Genomic DNA, 19,753 nt, shown 5'->3' with positions numbered 1-19,753 from the left:
ATACTAAATTAAACAATACTATATATGTTCAGATTTTCAATGTGTATGTTATTGAAAATTGTTGAAACATTTTATCCAACATATAAATAGTAAGCTACACTATGGATTCTTATAGAAAAAAAACAACAGAAATTATCTTAAAAAAATCTTTTATACCAAATAAGTTTTTCAATGAAAAGTAAAGAGGAACAAAATGTATTTTAAATATTTTCACTTTTTTAACATTAATATAGCTAAATTCTTAAGACTTTAAGGAATACATATCAGTATATGTACATTAAACTGTCAATTCACATTCATTGTTTTTTGTTTTGATTTTTCAAGTAATCTTGGTTATGATCGTTTTTTGTTTTTGTTTATATATATATATATATATATATATATATATATATATATATATATATATATATATATATATATATATATATATATATACTATGGGAAATAGAAACATTCATCTCTAAATAAGGATTGTTTTCAGTATAATGCAAATTATGTTTGGTCTTCAGCAGGGATAGGGGGCGTCAGCCCTACTTATGTTAGTTTCTGCTCGTTATGAGTTTGAATCGGTTATTTATTGTAATTTCTGTTCGTTTTGGATTTCATTTGTTTATTGAGGGTAATTTGTGGTAGTTTTACGCTTGGAAAATTGATTGACTTTTTTTGTGCTCATTTTTGGTTTAATGTAGCTCTTACTTTTCTTTGAAAAAACATGCCAACAGCTTCTGAAACTCTAAAAACATTTTAATAGTGAGAATACACATTAAAAAATATGCTGCATGTTGTTATTCCAAATATCTCAAACGTATTAAGTTTAAACTTATCCACCGACAGTTATTAGTACAAGAACATTTGCACAATATTAGAACAGGGTAAATATACAGCCAAAGAGGGAATGGCCCCCTTTCATCAAATACATAATATCCAAGAACCCTATACCAGAGGTTTCAAATTCATGATGGCCATGGATGCATATTTATTTGTTTGTTTTGTAATATTTTGACCCAGAGTAGTAATGTTTTGACCCAATTGGATATTGGGAGAGGGCCGATTCACATAGAAATTAAATGTTAGAGTGCTAGAAGAGATTGCGTCACAGTAAGTGACAATTTTCGCCTTTTTAACACGTTTTTTTGCCATGAAACAAGAATTCAGCCTGAATAGGATCGGAATTCTTTCGAGGGAAAAGTTTAAGATATCCAGTAAGTTTAAAACCACCCAAAAGCTATATTACCTAGCTTCCCACTTTTAGAGGCCATGGTGACCTACACTGGCGGATTTGTTCCTAAAAATATTAATTAAAAAAAAGTTTTTGTGATGAAAGCAAAGCGTAAAGTTGAAACCTGAAACGAAAAAAAAATGACTGCTCCGCAGTAGAATGTTTAAAAAAGAAATTTCAAATTATGTGGCTCCTGATATTTCCCTATATTGGTAGAATTCTGAAAAACTAGTGCTTTATTGAAAGCACAAAACCGACGAAGCAAAACAGAATTAAGAGCAGAAAATAATTGAGTAGCCTGCAGAAAATGAAACGATAATTTAGAAAGTTTTCAATAGTACTTCAGCGGCCATGAAATCAATGAATTTTCTTGTACAGTTTTAATGCTCTTAAAACACAACCAAGTTTAGTTTTCAGTAAAGCGCAAATTTTTCAGAATTCCAACAATATTGGGAAATATCAGGAAACAGTTAATTTGATTTTTTTTTTTTTTTAAAAAATATGCTACATAGATTGTGCAGAAGTAATTTTTGTTCCTTTTAAGTTTCAACTTCGTTCTTTATTTCCATCAGAAAACTTCGTTTTGTTAAAATTGATTTCTGTTCTTTTTATAGCTTTTAAAAATGTACACAATAAACCGTATAAAAAGATCTCTGTCCAATTTAGGCGAAATAAATATAGAATTTAACGTGATTTTTTTGCTAGAATCGGCCATTAAATATAGATTTTACTTCGCATCCTTCTTACATTGTTCCTTAAAGAAATCTTCAAGTTTTTCACACAGAGTCTATTAAATCGAAGTTAGTTTGATTAGTTCGTAAAAACCCCAGGTATATCCTCAAATCCGAGCAAATCCGTACTCACTTACAGAGCTGTCAAGAAATAGATAAAAAAGTACATAAAACATTTGGCAAATCAAAAAATGATAAACAGATAACAATCAAAATTTTAGCTCAAGGACAAAAATAATACTGATAATTTTTAGCTTGTTACTGAATGAATGACGCTTACTTTCACTAGTTTCCAGAACGGTTTTTGTGTCCTTTTTGTGGCGCTTTGTACAACTCGTAGCGTCAATGGATTTATTTTTTGTTTCCCCATCCCCTGAATTTTGAAAATGCGTTGAGGGGGGGGGGGTGGATTTTTATCGATTAATGTCTCGTTTTGGTATTTTCCTTGAAAAAATGACAAATTTTGCCCCCTTTCCCTTGATTTTGAAAATATTTTTGCCCCTTCTAAATTTTTTGATTTTGAACGTCCATTGAGAATTCCTAAATGAAGTGTTTTTTTTTTTTCTATTTAAGGAGCTCAGTTTAGATAATAAATAGATTTTTATGGCTGAACAGTTTTCTTTGCTTTCTTCTAGGTGAAAGTAACGTCTACAGTTTAGGTACAATTGGAAATCATAGAGTTGTTGCAACTAAGCTACCATCTGTTGGAAATACCAGAGAGGCTATGATAGTTGCTGGTAACACAACCACGAGATTGTTAGGTAAGTATACTAGTATTATTTGTGTAACATTTTGTGGTTGTTCTCTATTTCTGTAATATAGCAGGTAAATTAACCTCATCTTTTGCTCGGACCCTGAGAAAATTTACTTGCAGTTGTTTCCTCACTGTTGGTTTTTTTAAATGTTTGTCTTTATATTTTATTATTCGTTTTTTCTTTGTGTTTCCTAAAATCATTTATATTAGTTGAGGAAGGAAAATCATAAAATTAAGAAGTAAAAAAAAGCCTAGTCGAATGAATTTTTGTAGGATATGTTTTTGTCGTCTCTGACTCCAAAACATTTTGACAGTCGATGCTAATCTCGTCCTGTGAGTACAACTTGCAGTAGAGTCTGTTGGACAACTGGTATAAAAAAAAGGGTTGTATGCTCTTTTGTAGCGATCGGAGAAAAAATTTTTGCCCCGTCCCTAATAAACAGAAACTGAAGTCTCCTTAGTCTCGTCTCCCTCCAAAGATAACCTTCATTGGAAGTTTCCATTCGATCTCCTGACTGAAAGACACGACAGGTAGACTTAGTAACGCTATGCATTAAATTTGTCTCAATTTTAATGAAACCTATTGACTACAAAATAAGGAATATTGTTTTATAACATCACTTTATTGTTTCAGAACTGAACTGCCGACATAACTATTTAATACAAAATTGGGATATAACACCAACCCAAATTTACAGGCATTTTTATTTTCTTTCGTAAATCGTCCTTATCCTTACTTGAGGAAAAAAAACTTTTCTACCGTGCTGTTTTCATTTGCCAAACCATCAACAACAAGGACAACAACAAAAAAGGTATAAAATTACCATAATGGCCTAGACTACTGAAAAAAAAAATAGTGAACGCTGGCTGATTGTTTAATACATAATCCTATTCATTCCTTGATGTCCCAGTAATTTTCGATATCTGAATGATATATATATAAAAAAAAAAGTTAAGATTTGTTTTAGCGCAAATGCCAGTCTGGTATTTAGAAGGACTATGGGCCGTACTACTGTTTGTGATAACAATTGTTTGTTTCAAGTTTGACTCAATTATTCATTTTAATTTCTGTTCGTTTTGAGTTATCAGATGATTTTATTCCTGCTCGTCTTTGATTTTAATATAGCTCTTTGGAAACTTTTTTAGAGAATAATCTTCTCTTTTTTTATTAATGAAAATAAAAGATGGGGAATCGAACCTAAAACGCGAAGAAGTTACCCAATGCATAGAGTAGGATGTAACACTTAGAAATTTCCTTGCTACTTGCAATAGATTGTGTATTTAACTGGAAACACCGGACAAATATCGAATTTGAATGCCCAATCCTAAGAAAGCATATTTGGGGTTTTTGAAATTTTCTAAAATTTATGATATGAGTTATTCTTTTCTACTTCTGTTCAAATATTTATTGACATTAATCAGAATACCAAATAAATTGTAAATAGTATTTTATTCATGTTTTCGGAAAATTTGTTATGTAAAAAACCAATCGCTTGCATACCTTTCTCTCATTTTTTTTTTCTCTTTGGAAAGACTGATAAATTCGAAATCCCAACCGCAGTGCAGTTTCCTGTGTTTTGAGTAAATCGTAAAATCTACTACAAAATGTGAGAAAAATCCGAGATTATATCATTCTCCTTGCCTGGAGTAGTTTCTTTGCGTTTTAATTTTGAATCCTGCTCTTTACTTTTATCAAAAAACTGAATTTTTTCGATAGTTTTCCCATGAACTACAGTCATTATAGTCTAATGACAGGAGTGATCTATCTGAAGAAGAAAAGGTTTTTATAATGACTAGTTTTATGTCTGTAGATGATGGGTACGCTATGACAATTTATCCACATAAATTGAAGTACAGTCGTATGTGTATTTTTCCACTGGTGAAGAATTTAAACCCTTTATCGAGATTAAAGCTCTCTTTTACAGTTGGGTTAAATAGTTTAGTGCATGTTACAATAGGTTAAGTAGTATTCGCTTTTTATTTTTATTTATTCTTTTTGCTTTTTCATCAAGGTAGCTAAAAACCTCTATACCTACTACCTTTCTAAAATTTACCCTTCTGTTGTTCTTTTTGTCAATCATCCATATTATAGGTGAGAAAACAAAGACACCATTTTGAATTTTGAACTGCATTATTTTTATCTCGATATAATATATGTAAATGTTCTTGAAATGTGTTGTGCCTTGGCATATTATTTTCTATGATAATGGAATACGTTAAAGTTTACTATTATGGCATGGTTCTCTTCCCCTCCTGCTCACAATGTATATTCTATATTTTTTTTTTAGGTACGTTTCAAGCTGTTGAGCATGTATTTTTAGTTGGTGTTGCAGGAGGTGTTCCTCATTACACAGATAGTCAAAGGCATATAAGACTGGGGGACGTTGTTGTTTCAGCTCCTATTCACGACAAAAGGTGTGTGTATACAAGTGTCTGTAATAAGACGTGTAGAGTGTTACCATGCAGAAAATTATCACTTGAAATCGTTGCTAGCCTGAATAGGCTATTTTACGTTGAATAGATTGTAGGCTATTTTATTATAATTACAATGAAAAGATATATCAGACACCGGGTTAATACGGTGTAGTGGGTATAATTGAAATTCTAATAGGATTTTTGCTGTGCAAAATGCATTGTTGTAATTAGTTCTAACAAGCTTGGGTGGTTTTAGAACAGACCAGGTTGTGTTTTTTACGTTTTTTAATGTGATGTGGTTTTTCAAGAAAGAAACATTTTGATGAATATCAAGAAGAACTGAAAACAGTCAGCGAAGTTTTTTATACTTGACAAATAAGACTAAAAATGACAAATAATAATATTTTTCAAGTCAACTTACTGATTTTCAGGCTGGTGATCGTTTTCCAATTGGTTTGAGCTTACCATAGGAAGTATTGAGATTATTCTATATCTGTGGTTGTTTGACTGTTGCTAACATTCGTCGAAATTGGACAAGGTTTCTTTGAAGTAGTTACTCTAGTGATTTCTTTCGGTGCCTAAGGCCGTCGTTATGGTGTCCTTTGAGAGCCAAGATAAGAGGTTGATTGATTGAAGTTTTGGTGTCATTTTAGAAAAATTATGAGGCGTAAAGGGTTTCACTGAATAGCTGAATGATAATAGTGTCTGTTATATATCTTTTTCCTAAAATAAGGACCTACAAGTTGCCTTTCCAGAAAAAAAAAAAAACCAGTAAACTATGCATTAAGTTTTTTTGAAACGACGATTTGGATCATGTATCTGTGCAAGGAAAATTAGGTATCAGGTAGATTCGATGACCTGAATCTTTTCCAGAGACATTGCCTACGGATTGTTTGGGGTACTCGACTTACTGGCCGAATTCCAAACAGTAGGCTGTACGAAAAGTGTGGTTCAATCTCGTTTCTAGGGATATAATGAGAAAAAGATTGAGGTAGCTTGGGCACATTCTGTGGATGAAGGATGACTGATTGCTAACGATTGTCCTTTTCGGTCAACCGTCTAGGTCTAAACGGAAAGCATGTCGTCCGTGGTTGGGATGGGAGAATATCGTAAGGAAAGATTTAAGAGAACTAGGAACTTCCCAAGAGGGTGTAAAGATGGATGTTTTGAATAGATTAGGATGGAGGAGGAGCGTGAGTAGCTGTGTTGGTCTCAGGTGGCTTGGTGCTGCGGTGAGTTGTTAGTAGTAGTAGTAGTATCTCTACAAGGGATGGAGTTTTGCGCCGTGTGCCCTATTGAAAATTTAATTATTTGTGTAATTTTCGTGCAATTTGCCTGATTTCTGCTTGTTTTTACGAACTCCCGCTGTCGCTTGGTCCTGAAAAAAAGTGATATCAGACTTGAAATGAATTTTGAAAAACTGAAAATATGACTCGAGTTCTTATTGTTTTTGAGAAGCATTTCTGTGTAAAAGGGAGATTTTGGTGTGTGCAAAATGCAACACAAGTATCAAAAGCTCTAATTTTCAACTAATTCTGTGAGCAAGAAAAGAGGGCATAGAGTATTTGCTAAAAAAAAAAAAAAAACTTATAATCGCCTTTTTGGTTGGGTTAAGTTGAGTTGATTTGAATGTGTCTGTGTGATTGTGATTTACCTTTTATTTAAGTAAATTTATACAAAATATATTTTCTCGGTTACTTAAAAATGAAAGTTGTTCGCCCTCTCTACTTGCTCATCAATAGGAATCTTCATATCTAAATTGTACTGAATATACCTATTTCTTTTTTTTCTTTATTTCATTGTTAACACTATTTATATACTACAAAATTCTGCACAATTCCCGTGACTTGATACAAAGGTCTGTAAATTAAACAATACCCAAAACCATGCTTAAAATTTTACTCCTAACCTCTTGAGCTAATAAAGACACAATATAAAATGACAATCAACTGCAAATAGCAAAAAGTAAAAAAAAAAAATGGATTCTGAACCTAATTTTATTCAACAGAAAAGCATGCAAGCTATGCTCCAAGACAGTCGGCAACGCTATAAAATCTGAAGAACATTTTTTTTATCACATAGTTGTTCATTAGGATACCAATTAGTACTTGGAATTTATATCATTTTTCAATTTTCTCTCTTGCTTTTTTATGCTCTTTATATATTTGGCTTTTGAATAGAGATAATTTGTTTTTGAATTATCCCCTTTTTTTATAGAAATTAGCAAGTTCTTTCATAGCAGAAGGAGTGTTTTTGGTACCGCACATCCCGCTCTTTACCGAGAGTGAACTATATTTTACATTCCAATCTGAAAGGTATACACAGTCCAAAACGGCGAGAGGATAGTGCTAAGAGCAAGACAAAAAAAGACATCCTAGTCCGTCATCTTCCAAATTTTTAGTTTTGTTAGTTCATATAGTTTACTAAAAAAAAAAAATTCTGGGGAGGGGGCTATTTCCTTGTTTCACGTATATGTATTCACTTACATACTATTCCCTGTCAACGCATATTTTTCTTTTCATTATAGATTTATTTACATGTATTGCGAAGAAAAGAGCAAACAAAATTTGAATAATTCAAATTCTCAGATAGAGGAAAATGTGGAAATAGAGACGAAAACCTGGTGTCCTCCAGATTTGCAACTTCAGGATATAGCAGAAAATATCAGGCACCAGGTAATGAAAATTATACAAGCTTTGACCTGTTTTGAAAAGTCATCATTTTTAGCAATTTTTTATGTTGGTATCTTGTGTTTAAATTTTGAATTGTTGTATGTGAGATATATTGATCAAATTGTGATCGTATATAGTTACCCTTGAGGCTATTCCTATGTTTAAAACGAGTGTTCAAAACTTCTTTTTGAGTTGGCAGTTTTTTTGTTTTGTTTTTATTATGCTTAATCTGTTTGGTAACAATAAATAGATGGACCAGGACAAGGTTCAAGCAATCTGGCGAGGAATACACGGTCTTCTATTTGAAGTGTTTCTCGTATACACAGACTTGAAAGGCTTTCACTTATTTTAAGGTGCAGAAGACACCGTGCTGGCATTATGAATTGCTTTGGAACTGAAAAAGTCATTGACAATATCTAGTGTAAATCTGGATTCAAATGCCCCCTTGCCCTCCTTTGAAAAAGACTATTATGCATTATAGAAACTCAAAAAACTTTGAAGAAAAACTATAATGTATTAAGTAGCTTTAAAACTGTTGTTCGTTTTATTTGTCAAATTTGCTCTTTACTTTGAGCAGATTTTTTTTTTTAATTAATCTATACTCACTTTTAAAACAAGTAAAACGAGATAAATAGGGGTCTATTAAACTTCATAATATGTTCCACATTAATATTTTTCCACATATACTGCCTTTTAAACATTAACAGCAAGTAAAATGTGAGCCTAGTCAATAGAAAAATTTATAAAAGTTCTATGCTTTCTGTTTCCCCACATTTGCTCAGGTCGATTTTTGCCCTAATATTTAAGGGGCTTTTGCTTCCTAAAATCTATCAGTTCAAGATTAGGTTTTCTTGTTTAAAAACTTTCAAAAGAGGAAATGAATAAACCCTTAACATCTGCAAATAAGACAGAAATGGAATCATTAAAGAATAAGAAGGTAGATATACTGTGAATATAATTTCCAAAATGGAAATGAAAATTAGACTTAGTGCTTTTTATAATGATATTCGGTCTATAACTAGATTGGTCAAATCGGTTGTAGTTTGATCATGAAATTTGGTAGAGAGACCGCTCTAGGAATCATAAATTGTTTTAATTTTTATTTCCAGTATTTAGTTATTTGTTATTGAAATGCCTAATAAGTGCTGATAATGTCCTATTCCTTATGTTTCGTATTGAAATTGTGATCTATAATTACAGAACTGCCTTTATTCATATGCATATTGCATACTGGCTTCCCGCTAATGTTAAATTACTAATTGCTACTTTTGACCGGCTCTAAAAAGAATTGTCATAAATTTCCTAAGAATTATAATCTAATTAGTTGTATTTGACACAAAGTCAGTGCTAATTCTTGGACATTTATCTCTGTATCAGCACGCGGTATAAAATGTCTGCTGAGAATAGAATAAAGTGAATTTAAACAAAATGTGTATATTTTTCTTACAATTTAGAAATTTTGTGTGCATTCATAAGCAGTACCAACCAATTCTCTTTTTTTCTTGTTATCAGTTATATCATGCAGCACTAGGAGACCGAGCTTTGCTTTTGAAGGGAATCATAGACACCACAACGATATTCAGTGTAACCCCCCTCCGGAAATGTATACCAGCCATACCCTGATTTACACAAGAAAAACTCTTATGTAATTCTTATAAAATTCGTTTTTTTTTAACAAAGATACAAAGGAGGAGGTAATTTTCAAACTCTAGGAGCCAATTTTTCCTTCCAATTAGAATTCCTGGCAATTTTAAATTAAATTTAAGATTTTTGCCGCAATGATACCAAGAATTGTTCAGATTTTCTGGATATTCGTTGTCAAACAATACCCAACGAATAAGTTAATAATTCTAACTTCATTTTTAAATACTTTTCAAATTTGAAATATGGTAGCTATTTAAAAGTGGGGAATATGTCACAATATAATGTTGCACAATCTGTGGTAATACTTTGACTTATCCTATATCTTTACTTAGACAGCGCTATTGCGCTGTCTGTGATTTTGTTTCGCCTTTATGTAGTCCGCTGATATCAATGCTATTTATTAATGTAATTTGACGAACCCACAAACAAATCAATTTAATCAAAAATCATGAATAATTTTTCAATAAATCACGTATATTAAAAGTTTAGTACACCAAATGAAATCTTACAGAGTCAAAATCCATTCAAAATTACGAGCAAATTAATAGCTTGATACCCGGGGCTATTAGAATGGCGCTTGGCTGAATTATGAGACTGAGCATCTTGTGCTGGGCGTGGGGATTGGGGGAAGTGGAAGGGGGGATATATACTGCATCATTAGTGGTGAATCTGGCTGGAAAAAAGCCAAGGGTATATGACATTTACCTTCGCCCACCCGAAAGCTTATTTACGCTGTACTACTGTCGTCTGCTGCAGCTTATTGCTGACAATTTTTATAAAAGCCAAGCACCAGCACTTATAAGTATTATTGTTTAATGTGTGTTTATTGTTTACAGTGTATTGCTTAATGTTATCGAATTCACCAAAAAGTGTGTTTGTTAAATAGTTACTTTTCTTCACTACCGCTTGAATAGCAACTACTTCAATAGCACCCCCTCTTGCCCCCCCCCCTCCCCCCCAATAAATTACCGTAGCTACGCCCCTAAATGAAGTGATTGGCAAATAGCCACTTTGAAGACAATTAAAAGCATCAAGCTATAGCTTTGGAATTAAAAATATTCATTTGCACTTACACTAATACTGAAGTTTTTCTAACGAATTATCTTCCAATACGTGTTTCATTCAACATGTGTCTCGTCTTTGTTGATTACCTCTTAGACCATATCAAGTATAAACATATTTTTTTAAGTCAGGTATTATCATGTAGAAGTGGAATTTTTCTAAATTTTGATATCAATGCCGCTAAAAGATTAGTCGACATTGTTGCCGCCGATCTTTGTACAATGTGTTAATGCACATATATTTTAGTTCACAGTTGAAATGAATTTCTTGCAGTTATATAGTATTCAGCCAAGTGTCGTTTGGTCAAATTTTTAGAGCGATTTTTGTGGTTGAAAAATTTCAATTACTGTTAATCGGAATTAAGAAATATTGACAATCTACGGTTCTTGACAAGAAACGAAAAGAATCTTGATCTCTCTTTGTCATTATATATTTTGTGTATATGCATACACCAAATTGATAATGTGCATTTCAGCATGCTATCTCACGCCTGACAGTGCCAATTGCTCAGTTTGACCAAGATTGCACATCTGCTTAACCCTGCCAATATTTAAGAGCGATTTGTAAGAAGAAAAAACGAAATGTTTATTGCCAAATCGTTCTTAATTTCAATAGGTGTCAAGTGCAATAGGTTCAATAGAGAGGTCAGTCATCCTCAAAATATGTTTTTATGACGAATTTGCAACAAAAGTTGATTGTTATTAGTGAGAAAGTGCTTGCATTAAATTGTTTTCCGAATATTTTTGTTAAACGTTTCATAAACTACAATCCTCTCAGATGTATAATCACTCTCTAATTTCTTGCAGGACAGTAGTGTTTTTGTCAGTCACTTCCACCGAGGCCTTGAGATTTTATCAGATCAGGACATATCATTCTTGCGACCACCCCCGGAGTCAGACAAACTCTATATGTCCATAGGTGGGAACGATTTGATTGAAGTTGCTCATCCTACCGCTGGAGGAAATGAAATCAGGTAGCCAACAGTTATGATTTTTGAGAAGTTTACTTGAGGGATAAGTTTTATTTTTCAAGTGTTACGGTCCCTCTAAAACACCCGATTTTGTGACAAGTAGCCATGGTAGCTTGCATTGGAATGAAAATATATTCATATTATTTGATAACATGATGTAGGCTTACTTTAAAAAAAAGAAAATGTTTCCTTTTTGTCATGCCTTTTCAATGTATTATTCCATCCAAAGAAAATATAAAGGAAATTTTAGTAATATAAATCGTTAGATGGATAAAGTTGGATCTCAGCTTGCGAATGATCACAAATTGTCGAAGCTGTACGACAGTAGAAAAATAATATACCATTAACTTGCATTAGAAGATGCAGCTAGACGGCATAATAGTAAAATGTTGTACTGGCATGTTAATAAATTGAGAGGTAGTTGTCAATCCGGACTTGTCCCAGTTAAAGATAGGAATGGGGTGGCAATTAGCGATAAGGAAAAAGCTATAGCGAGATGGGCCGAACATTTTGAGAACTTGTTTAACCGAGATAGAGTTGCAGGAAAAAATATAGAGGAAAATGGAAAAGTTTGTGATACCTTGGATGTGAAGGACGATTTGTTTTGTGAGGAGCAATTAGCAACAGTACTAAAAGGATTAAAGAAAAATAAGGCTCCAGGTGCTGATAGGGTAGTAAATGAGTTTCTTAAATATGGTGGCTCTGAGGTTAGAAATAAGTTATTGAAAATTATGAATATGATTTTTGAAAAAGGGGAAGTACCTAACGATTTTAGGAAAACCTTAATTAACCCACTTTATAAGAAAGGTGATAAAAGTGAGTGTGGTAATTATCGAGGCATTAGTCTGGTCTCTGTAGGTAGCAAATTGCTTAGTAATATGATACTTTTTAGACTGAGAGATGCCGTAGACAAAGTTTTAAGAGAAGAGCAGTGCGGTTTTAGAAAAGGTAGAGGATGTGTTGACCAAATTTTCACTCTTAGGTTAATAATTGAGAAGTGCCTAAGTTTTCAAACACCTTTGGTGCTCAGTTTTATAGATTATGAGCAAGCGTTCGATTCTGTTGATAGAAGAGCTTTAGTAAAGGTTTTAACCTTGTATGGTATACCAGACAAATACATTAAAGTGATTAGTGCTATGTACGAGAATAACACTGCTGCGGTTAAGGTAGGAAATGAGGTTAGCAGCTGGTTTTGTATTAAATCAGGACTTATGCAGGGTTGTGTTCTATCCCACTTTATATAGATTATTTTTATGGACCTTGTTTTAAGGAACATAGGAAAGGCACTGGGAAACCACGGAATCAAATGGGGAGGAAAAAGTGTCCTGGACTTGGATTATACTGATGATTTAAGCATCCTAGATGAAAGTGTGAGCAACATGAATGAAGTTTTAGAGGTTTTGCGAGTTCGGGGTGCTAGAATTGGTTTGAAAATTAATGTTAGGACGACTAAGTCACAAAATCTAGGAATAAGTAAAGATGAAAAGGTGACGTTGGGTAATGAAAAGACTGATCAGGTGGGCAGTTTCACTTACCTTGGTAGTATTATTAGTAAAGAGGATGGGAGCAGTGAAGATGTTAAAAACAGAATAGCCAAGGCTCAGGGTGTTTTTTCACAGTTAAAAAGAGTCTGGAAGAATAGGAAGATAAGTCTGCAAACCAAGATTAGAATCTTAGAAGCTACAGTGATGACAGTGGTCAAATATGGCTCTGAAGCATGGACGCTCCGAAAAGCGGATGAAGATTTGCTAGATGTTTTCCAGAGAAATTGCTTAAGGACTGTTATGGGTACCCGGCTGACTGACCGTATTTCAAACAATAGGCTATACGAAAAATGTGGTTCAATACCGCTTTCTAGGTCTATAATGAAAGAAAGGTTGAGGTGGTTAGGGCATGTCGTGCGTATGAAGGTTGACAGATTGCCGAAGATTGCTCTTTTTGGCCAACCATCTAGGGCTAAACGGAAAGCAGGTCGTCCCCGTCTGGGGTGGGAGGACGCTATAAGGAAAGATTTAAAGGAAATGGGAACTTCGTGGGTGGGTGTAAAAAAGGGAGGCTTTGAATAGATTGGGGTGGAGGAGGAGCGTGCGTAGCTGTGTTGGCCTCAGGCGGCTTGGTGCTGCAATGAGTTGTTAGTAGTAGTAGTAGTAGTAACTTGCATTATTGTTCCCACTTATTCTATGTTCCTTCTTTATTAGTCAAAAGAAAATACCATGGAAAATCGGGAAATGAAGGTTTTTCTCTATAGATAATTATTTCGTTTGCTATGCAAATTGTCATCACTTTTAATGAATTTTTTTTCAGTAACATAAAGACGCTTTAGATTCAAAGCTTCGTGAAATCTTTCTTTATAGTATAAAAAAAAAACTTTTTTTGCTATAGCTTTTAATTTAGGAAAAACATATTATAATTTTGCACGATACGACTGATCAATGAGGAATTTTATTCTTTAGTTTAACTGCTGGCCTACAGCTATGAAACTATACGAAAGAATTGTTTGCTTTTTGAGAATTAGATATGTAACCCAAGATTGATACACTTTAAGCGTAAACTGCTGTTAGTTAAGGGGTTTGTACCCCAAGCTCGGATTTACTATCCCCTTACTTCGATCGTTTAAAGATTGCTATGTTCAAGATAGTTACCTTTTGTAAGTTAGTTCTTTGTTGACCAAACAATCCATATCAAAATTTTATAAAACGTGTTAAACTTTGTTAAAATTTTTTCGAAACTGTGAATTTATTTTCTCCATTTTCATCACAAAGCTCAGTCTTATACGCCAAAAAGACTTCCATCAAGCAAAGGTTTTGAATTATGCAAAGATATGGCAATTCCGATAGCCTAGATCCATTAGTCTCGTAATTGCTTTTGGTCTAAGCTTATTGTAAACTTTATATCCCTCATAGCTTCTTTTCATTTGAGCTGTTTGTTTCCTGCCCTGTGAGTTTCGAGCCAATCTGAGAGCAAAACTGTGTTTCTACATCTGTTCCTTTTAGACCCAATTGCTGCCTAATTGCTCCTTTTTGTCGTAACCTACACTGACAAACCTTCGTAGTTTGTCAACATTCCCAGAGCGCAGATCCTTTAATAATACCCGTTTTAACAAGGGCATACCTACCTTTTAAAAATGTACAATTTCTATATAATTTGGGGTGCATGTGTTATATCGACTCTGGAGTCATATTCATTGGACTTTTTGAATGTTCTTTGCAAAACACCTATCTGAAATGGCTAATTCGTTTCTATCGGGATATTTGGGGCACATAAGAGATTGGAGTTAGTTTGTTGTTGTTTTTTTGTTGAGGGGAGGGTCAAGGACTTAGTTTATTCCTTAGGTTATTAGTTTATTTAATCCCACATATTTAAATTCCTTTCAAGATTATATTTTTTACGACGGTGCGACATGTTCACCTGTTCTGACAGAATGTATCTATTAAAAACAGGCTAATTGCTTAAATTAGAACCCTGGCCTTTGGGCCTGGGAATTATGCCCCCTCACCCAAGGCACACGCTATGGATCTCTCGATCATTTTACCGGAATGGCTGCCTAAAAATTCAGATTTGATACCAGGGGAGGTTTAGGAGGACCTGGTGTTCAAGAGACAGCGGAAGATTGGCTGGTTGTCCTTTAGTCACTTTTGACACTTAAAAAGGGCTCGGTAATTCGCAAACTCCAATTGAATGACCCTCTATCAAATTTCTACGACCACTCCATATATACGCAATGGCCAGGAAAAGAAATAGTATAGTAATACAGGGGAAACATGTTGTTATAATCCTGAACCTCGGGTGGGTCTCGTGCATGAATTGCTTTGTGCCTTTGGCGTCAGAAGGGGCTAGAGTGTGGAAACTAACCTGATTTGTACTTCCTCCTCTTGGCTTTTAATCATTTTTATAATCATGTCTTTCAGCTTCTTCTTTTTGGCTTAGGGCGATAGAGCTTAGCTTACAAGGAAGGCCACAGAGGGGTGAAGCCTTTGAATATTTAACTTGCATTCATTGGAACTCATAAGCAGGGACTAGACTGTCTGTCTTTCTTTAGGTCTTCTTCTTCTGTCTTTTTCTAAGCTCCCTTCAGGCTCAGTGTTCTAGGTATTCTTTTTCCACAAAATATGCAGAGTTAAGTTTCAAGGTGGTCAGTCAAACAGATTTTCATTGAAATTGGCAGTTTAGCCAATTCCTGCCTGAGCCACGTCTTGCATCTTTCTTTTAGGTTCTCTTTCCAAGGAAATATGCCCTGCAGGTTTCAAGAGCGTACAAGCATTTTATGGGGAGGAATTTTTTTCCATCAAGAAGCAGTAAAATTATTTCATTTGAATTTCCTGTCTGTATTGGGGTCCTTATTGAAGAATATAATGACTAATCACAAAGATGCAAGCCTGTGTAAAAGAAGAGATTTACCTGAAGGGGCAATTTTCTGCCCTCTGTTGATTAACCTGTATATTTCTGATCTGAGTGTCCTCGACACATTTTTTCTATATGTTCATGACTTTGTTATGTTGAATCAATAATATTATATTAATAATATTCCCAATAAAATTATATAAGCTAATATAAACCGCTTCTTCAGTACAAATGTGACACTAAAAACTAGGAAACACATGTATTTTCTATAAATCGTGTCTTATTGATAAATAGGCATGACTATGGCGTGGCTCAGATCTCGGCTTCGTCCGATATCCGTCCGATAATCGTATATCTGAATAAAACCCGGTAGGACTATTCAATTTTACTTCATATTACAATGTACAACGCAACAATCCAGGAAAAACAGGATGTCGTCTGATAATAGAATATTTTAATAAAGTTCAGTAGCATAATTGAAATTTTTAATATTACAATACACAAGGCAACAACGAAGTACAAAACAGGAAGCGGAGTACAAAACAAGCTGTGAATCAATGGCTACAGTGTCGCATTAGACAACCTGCTTTGTTGTCTTGTGATTTAAGTTAAATTATCCTATTGGAAGCTAATAACATGTGTTTTTTTTCAAAATATTGCAAAATTCTGGAAACAAACATTGTTTCTGTGGTTTTGCATATATGTGGGTTGCATATATTGTTATGTGGAAAGGCGGTGAAGACTATAGTAGTCTTTCAGTAATGCAAAATATGGTAGTAACACAGCTTCTTATTATCCAATTCTTTTTTATTTCCTGTGAGAATAACCAAAATTAATTAAACATTCAAAGGGGAAGGTATTTTTTGAACATTAGGGATCTATTCTCCCTCTCCCATTGACATCATTGGCAAGTGCAGAGGCTGAAAGATCGTATTCTAATTATGCGTTGCTTATAATAAATACCATAGGGTTTCAAAAAATACAAAAATTTCAAACGAAAAATAAAAATTTCCACGCCTGTAGAATGACCGATATAAAAATAAAGAGTCTCAAGATATATCATGGAATAATTTATCTTATAGGCTAAATTAAAACTTCGGTAATAATCCTTTACTCTCTTGTTTTACTGGTTTGCAAAAAAAAAAACAACTTATTAATCGTTAATCAGGCACCGTTTTAACTTTGAATCGTCGTAGAGCTGTATTTCTGCCCGTCTTTTTTAACATGGATCCTTACTTTTCTTTGAAGAACTTCTTTTTCTGTAAGTTTATAAAATCAATTTTGTAAAAAGGTGGGGTGAACTTTTTTTTTTACCTACTCAATTTGAGACTTGGTGCCCCTGAACTATACAAAGGAAAAACAAACTGGCTTTACTAAAAAAATTTGTCTTGCTAAGATTACTTTCAAAATTCAACTGACCTGTTCTATCAGCCTGCAAGATTCAGTTGTCCTTCAAGGCGGCTAGTTAATTGAACTATCGTAAAAACATAATGCAAAATTAACTCAGGCCAGGTTGGAATCTCTCTCTCTCTCTCTCTCTCTCTCTCTCTCTCTCTCTCTCTCTCTCTCTCTCTCTCTCTCTCTCTCTCTCTCTCTCTCTCTCTCTCTCTCTCTCGTTCTTACTGCCATTCTCACCTCTTAATATCTCCCTACCCTCTCTCTGTTACTTTACTTAATCATATTTGTCAATTGTATTGCTTTTAAAATTAGTTTTTGTAATTATTATTCTTTCTACGATAAAATATGGTTATTTTCAGGACCGGAGCTACTCCAAGGCTCCATCTTGGACCAATTGGCTGTGGCTATATTGTCTCACGGAATGACATCTTACGGCAAGAAATATCCTATACTCACGGAATTCTAGCCTATGATTCTGAATTTGACCAGGTTCTAGAAAGTATCTACGGCAATAGAAAAGACAATTATGTTGTCATCCGTGGTATTTCTGACTATGTAGATGGAACTGGAGGGCGGGGGAAAGAGTGGCAGCCTTATGCCTCTTTGGTTGCTAGTAGTGTTATGAAAGCTATGATTGTGGAGCTACCAAACCCAGTGCAAGATTAAAACCAGTGGAAAGTGGTTGTTAATTTTATTTTTGACGTTATCTTTTTTGCATTTATAGCGTTAAAGGGTTTTTTCAAGAAAAAAATTCTAAACAAGAATTAGAGATTCTACGATAGTATAGTATACTTCTTTCACTTTTGTTTTTCCTTATTTATTATTTTTTTTATTAATTAATTGGATTTAAAACTGATGATTCTATAAATATAACCTTGTACTCTTCTACTCAAATTCCTTTTTTCTTCTTGTTTTCAATAAATGTTTTGAAGGTTTTAAGGTTTATGACAATAATTATGTACGACATGTATTTCAAGATCCTTATAGGCTTGATTTTAAAAATAATCCTTGAAAAAGCAATTTTGTCTACTTTTCTTCTTACAGAGAGCAAACAAAGTATCTGATACCAAAATACTTTTATTTGATGAAGACCTAAACTTAGGTTCTTATTATCAGAAAACGATCGTTCTGTTTTAAAAGAAATATTAAGCTCTAAATCTACCTACAAATTGTTTGCCTTCTCTAAAGCTTATGTTTTATAACTTGACGCCTGTCAAAATACTGCAAATGAGCTAATTACTAGGGTAATGCGGCCTTTTGCTATCTGATTTTCCTTTTACGTTATTTTGAAGTTGTTGATACTGTTGAATCTCAGTTTGTTTTAAAATTATAATTTTTCATTAAAGTTCGTCCAATAAAGTCCTTGTTTTCCTATCTACCTTTTATCTCTTCTGTTTTCTTTGAATGCTACAAATGAGTTGTACTTGCCGTTGGTGGCACCATATACTCTGGGTCGAGCCTAAGGCCCGAAAGCTGATTTCAAGACTCAGGATCAAAGGTTGCATCTTATTATCAAAGGCATAATCCATACTTTCCCGTATGATGGACATTCAAAAATAAGCCAGAATATGATTATTTCTGATCAACGCGAAAATTTAGGAATCGTTTTGTGGGGCAAATAAAATTCTTGTGGGAGGGGGGAGTCTTTAGAGGCATTTCAAGTATTTTTCCCTTGGCCAAATCGACCTCAAATTTTGTTTGGAGGAGTTTTTGGGGTTCGAAAACGGATCAAGAGACTTTTTGGCTCAGATCAGTTTGAAACTTCCGCCTGTAAGTACCTGGGACAAGGAAATCCTAATATGCAAAAATTAGGTCGGGGATATGGTGACGTCAAAAATGAAACATGAAAAGAGGTGAAAAACCTTTTTTCGGTCGATTGAAACTCGTATTCTCAAGTCCCTGGGCCAAAGGGACCCTGATGCACTAGAAAAATTGAAAATTCGAATATTCCTGTGTTACACGAAAACATTTTTCCCCGAATAGCATAAAAACTACGTCAGGAAGTCCATGGCTCAAGGAGAGTATGATACAGAAACAACTTTTTACGTTGGAGTCCCAGAAATGGAGCACGAAAATGTGCTAGAAAACTTGATTTTCAAACCAGCTTGTAATTTTCAAAGCTCGTCCCCTGGGCTCAAGGCACCTCAAATTTCCCGAGAAAGTGGGAGGAGGTTAGAGGGCTAAAAATTATGTCAAGCAGCAGTTTTTTCTATCGGTTTGAAACTTGCATATGTAAGTCCACGGAACAAAGAAAGCCAAAAGACATTTAGACTGGGGGCCTAGCCGCACGAAAACAGGGTCCAGAGAAGGCTAGAAAATTTTCCCCGATCAACTTGAAGCTCATTTCGTTAGGGCTCTACGCCTAAGGGGCCAATTTCTTTCCAATATTCTGTGCAGTGTTATATCAAGCACTGTCGGAGTCAACTGTCGGCATTGAAATGATCGTCGTGGAAATACTTAGTTATTTTTTAATAAATACAGTAAAAATGGAGAGGTCAAAAGAATTCTGCTTACGTATTAATGTCTGTCAATTATCACTCTCTTATC

The 19,753-nt window shown here is 34.1% G+C and overlaps 1 protein-coding gene across 3 annotated transcripts in view; it reads left to right on the top strand.

The window, feature by feature from the left end:
• The window catches only part of LOC148948633 (uncharacterized), a 124,406-nt gene extending 105,826 nt beyond the window's left edge, over positions 1-18,580 (top strand). For all 3 annotated transcript variants that reach the window (XM_089094533.1, XM_089094531.1, XM_089094530.1), the window contains 5 exons: positions 2,586-2,711; positions 4,993-5,119; positions 7,647-7,794; positions 11,304-11,470; positions 17,566-18,580. In XM_089094533.1, the coding sequence (XP_088950659.1) occupies positions 2,586-2,711; positions 4,993-5,119; positions 7,647-7,794; positions 11,304-11,470; positions 17,566-17,872 (875 nt within the window). In that variant the 3' untranslated portion in view covers positions 17,873-18,580. The remainder of the gene's footprint in view (positions 1-2,585; positions 2,712-4,992; positions 5,120-7,646; positions 7,795-11,303; positions 11,471-17,565) is intronic.
• The last annotated feature ends 1,173 nt before the right edge of the window (positions 18,581-19,753 follow it).

Source organism: Artemia sp. Qi Xiang Cuo, chromosome 9 (genome assembly GCF_049724085.1).
Source record: "Artemia sp. Qi Xiang Cuo chromosome 9, ASM4972408v1, whole genome shotgun sequence".
Taxonomy (NCBI): domain Eukaryota; kingdom Metazoa; phylum Arthropoda; class Branchiopoda; order Anostraca; family Artemiidae; genus Artemia; species Artemia sp. Qi Xiang Cuo.
This window is presented reverse-complemented; position numbering and strand designations above follow the sequence as displayed.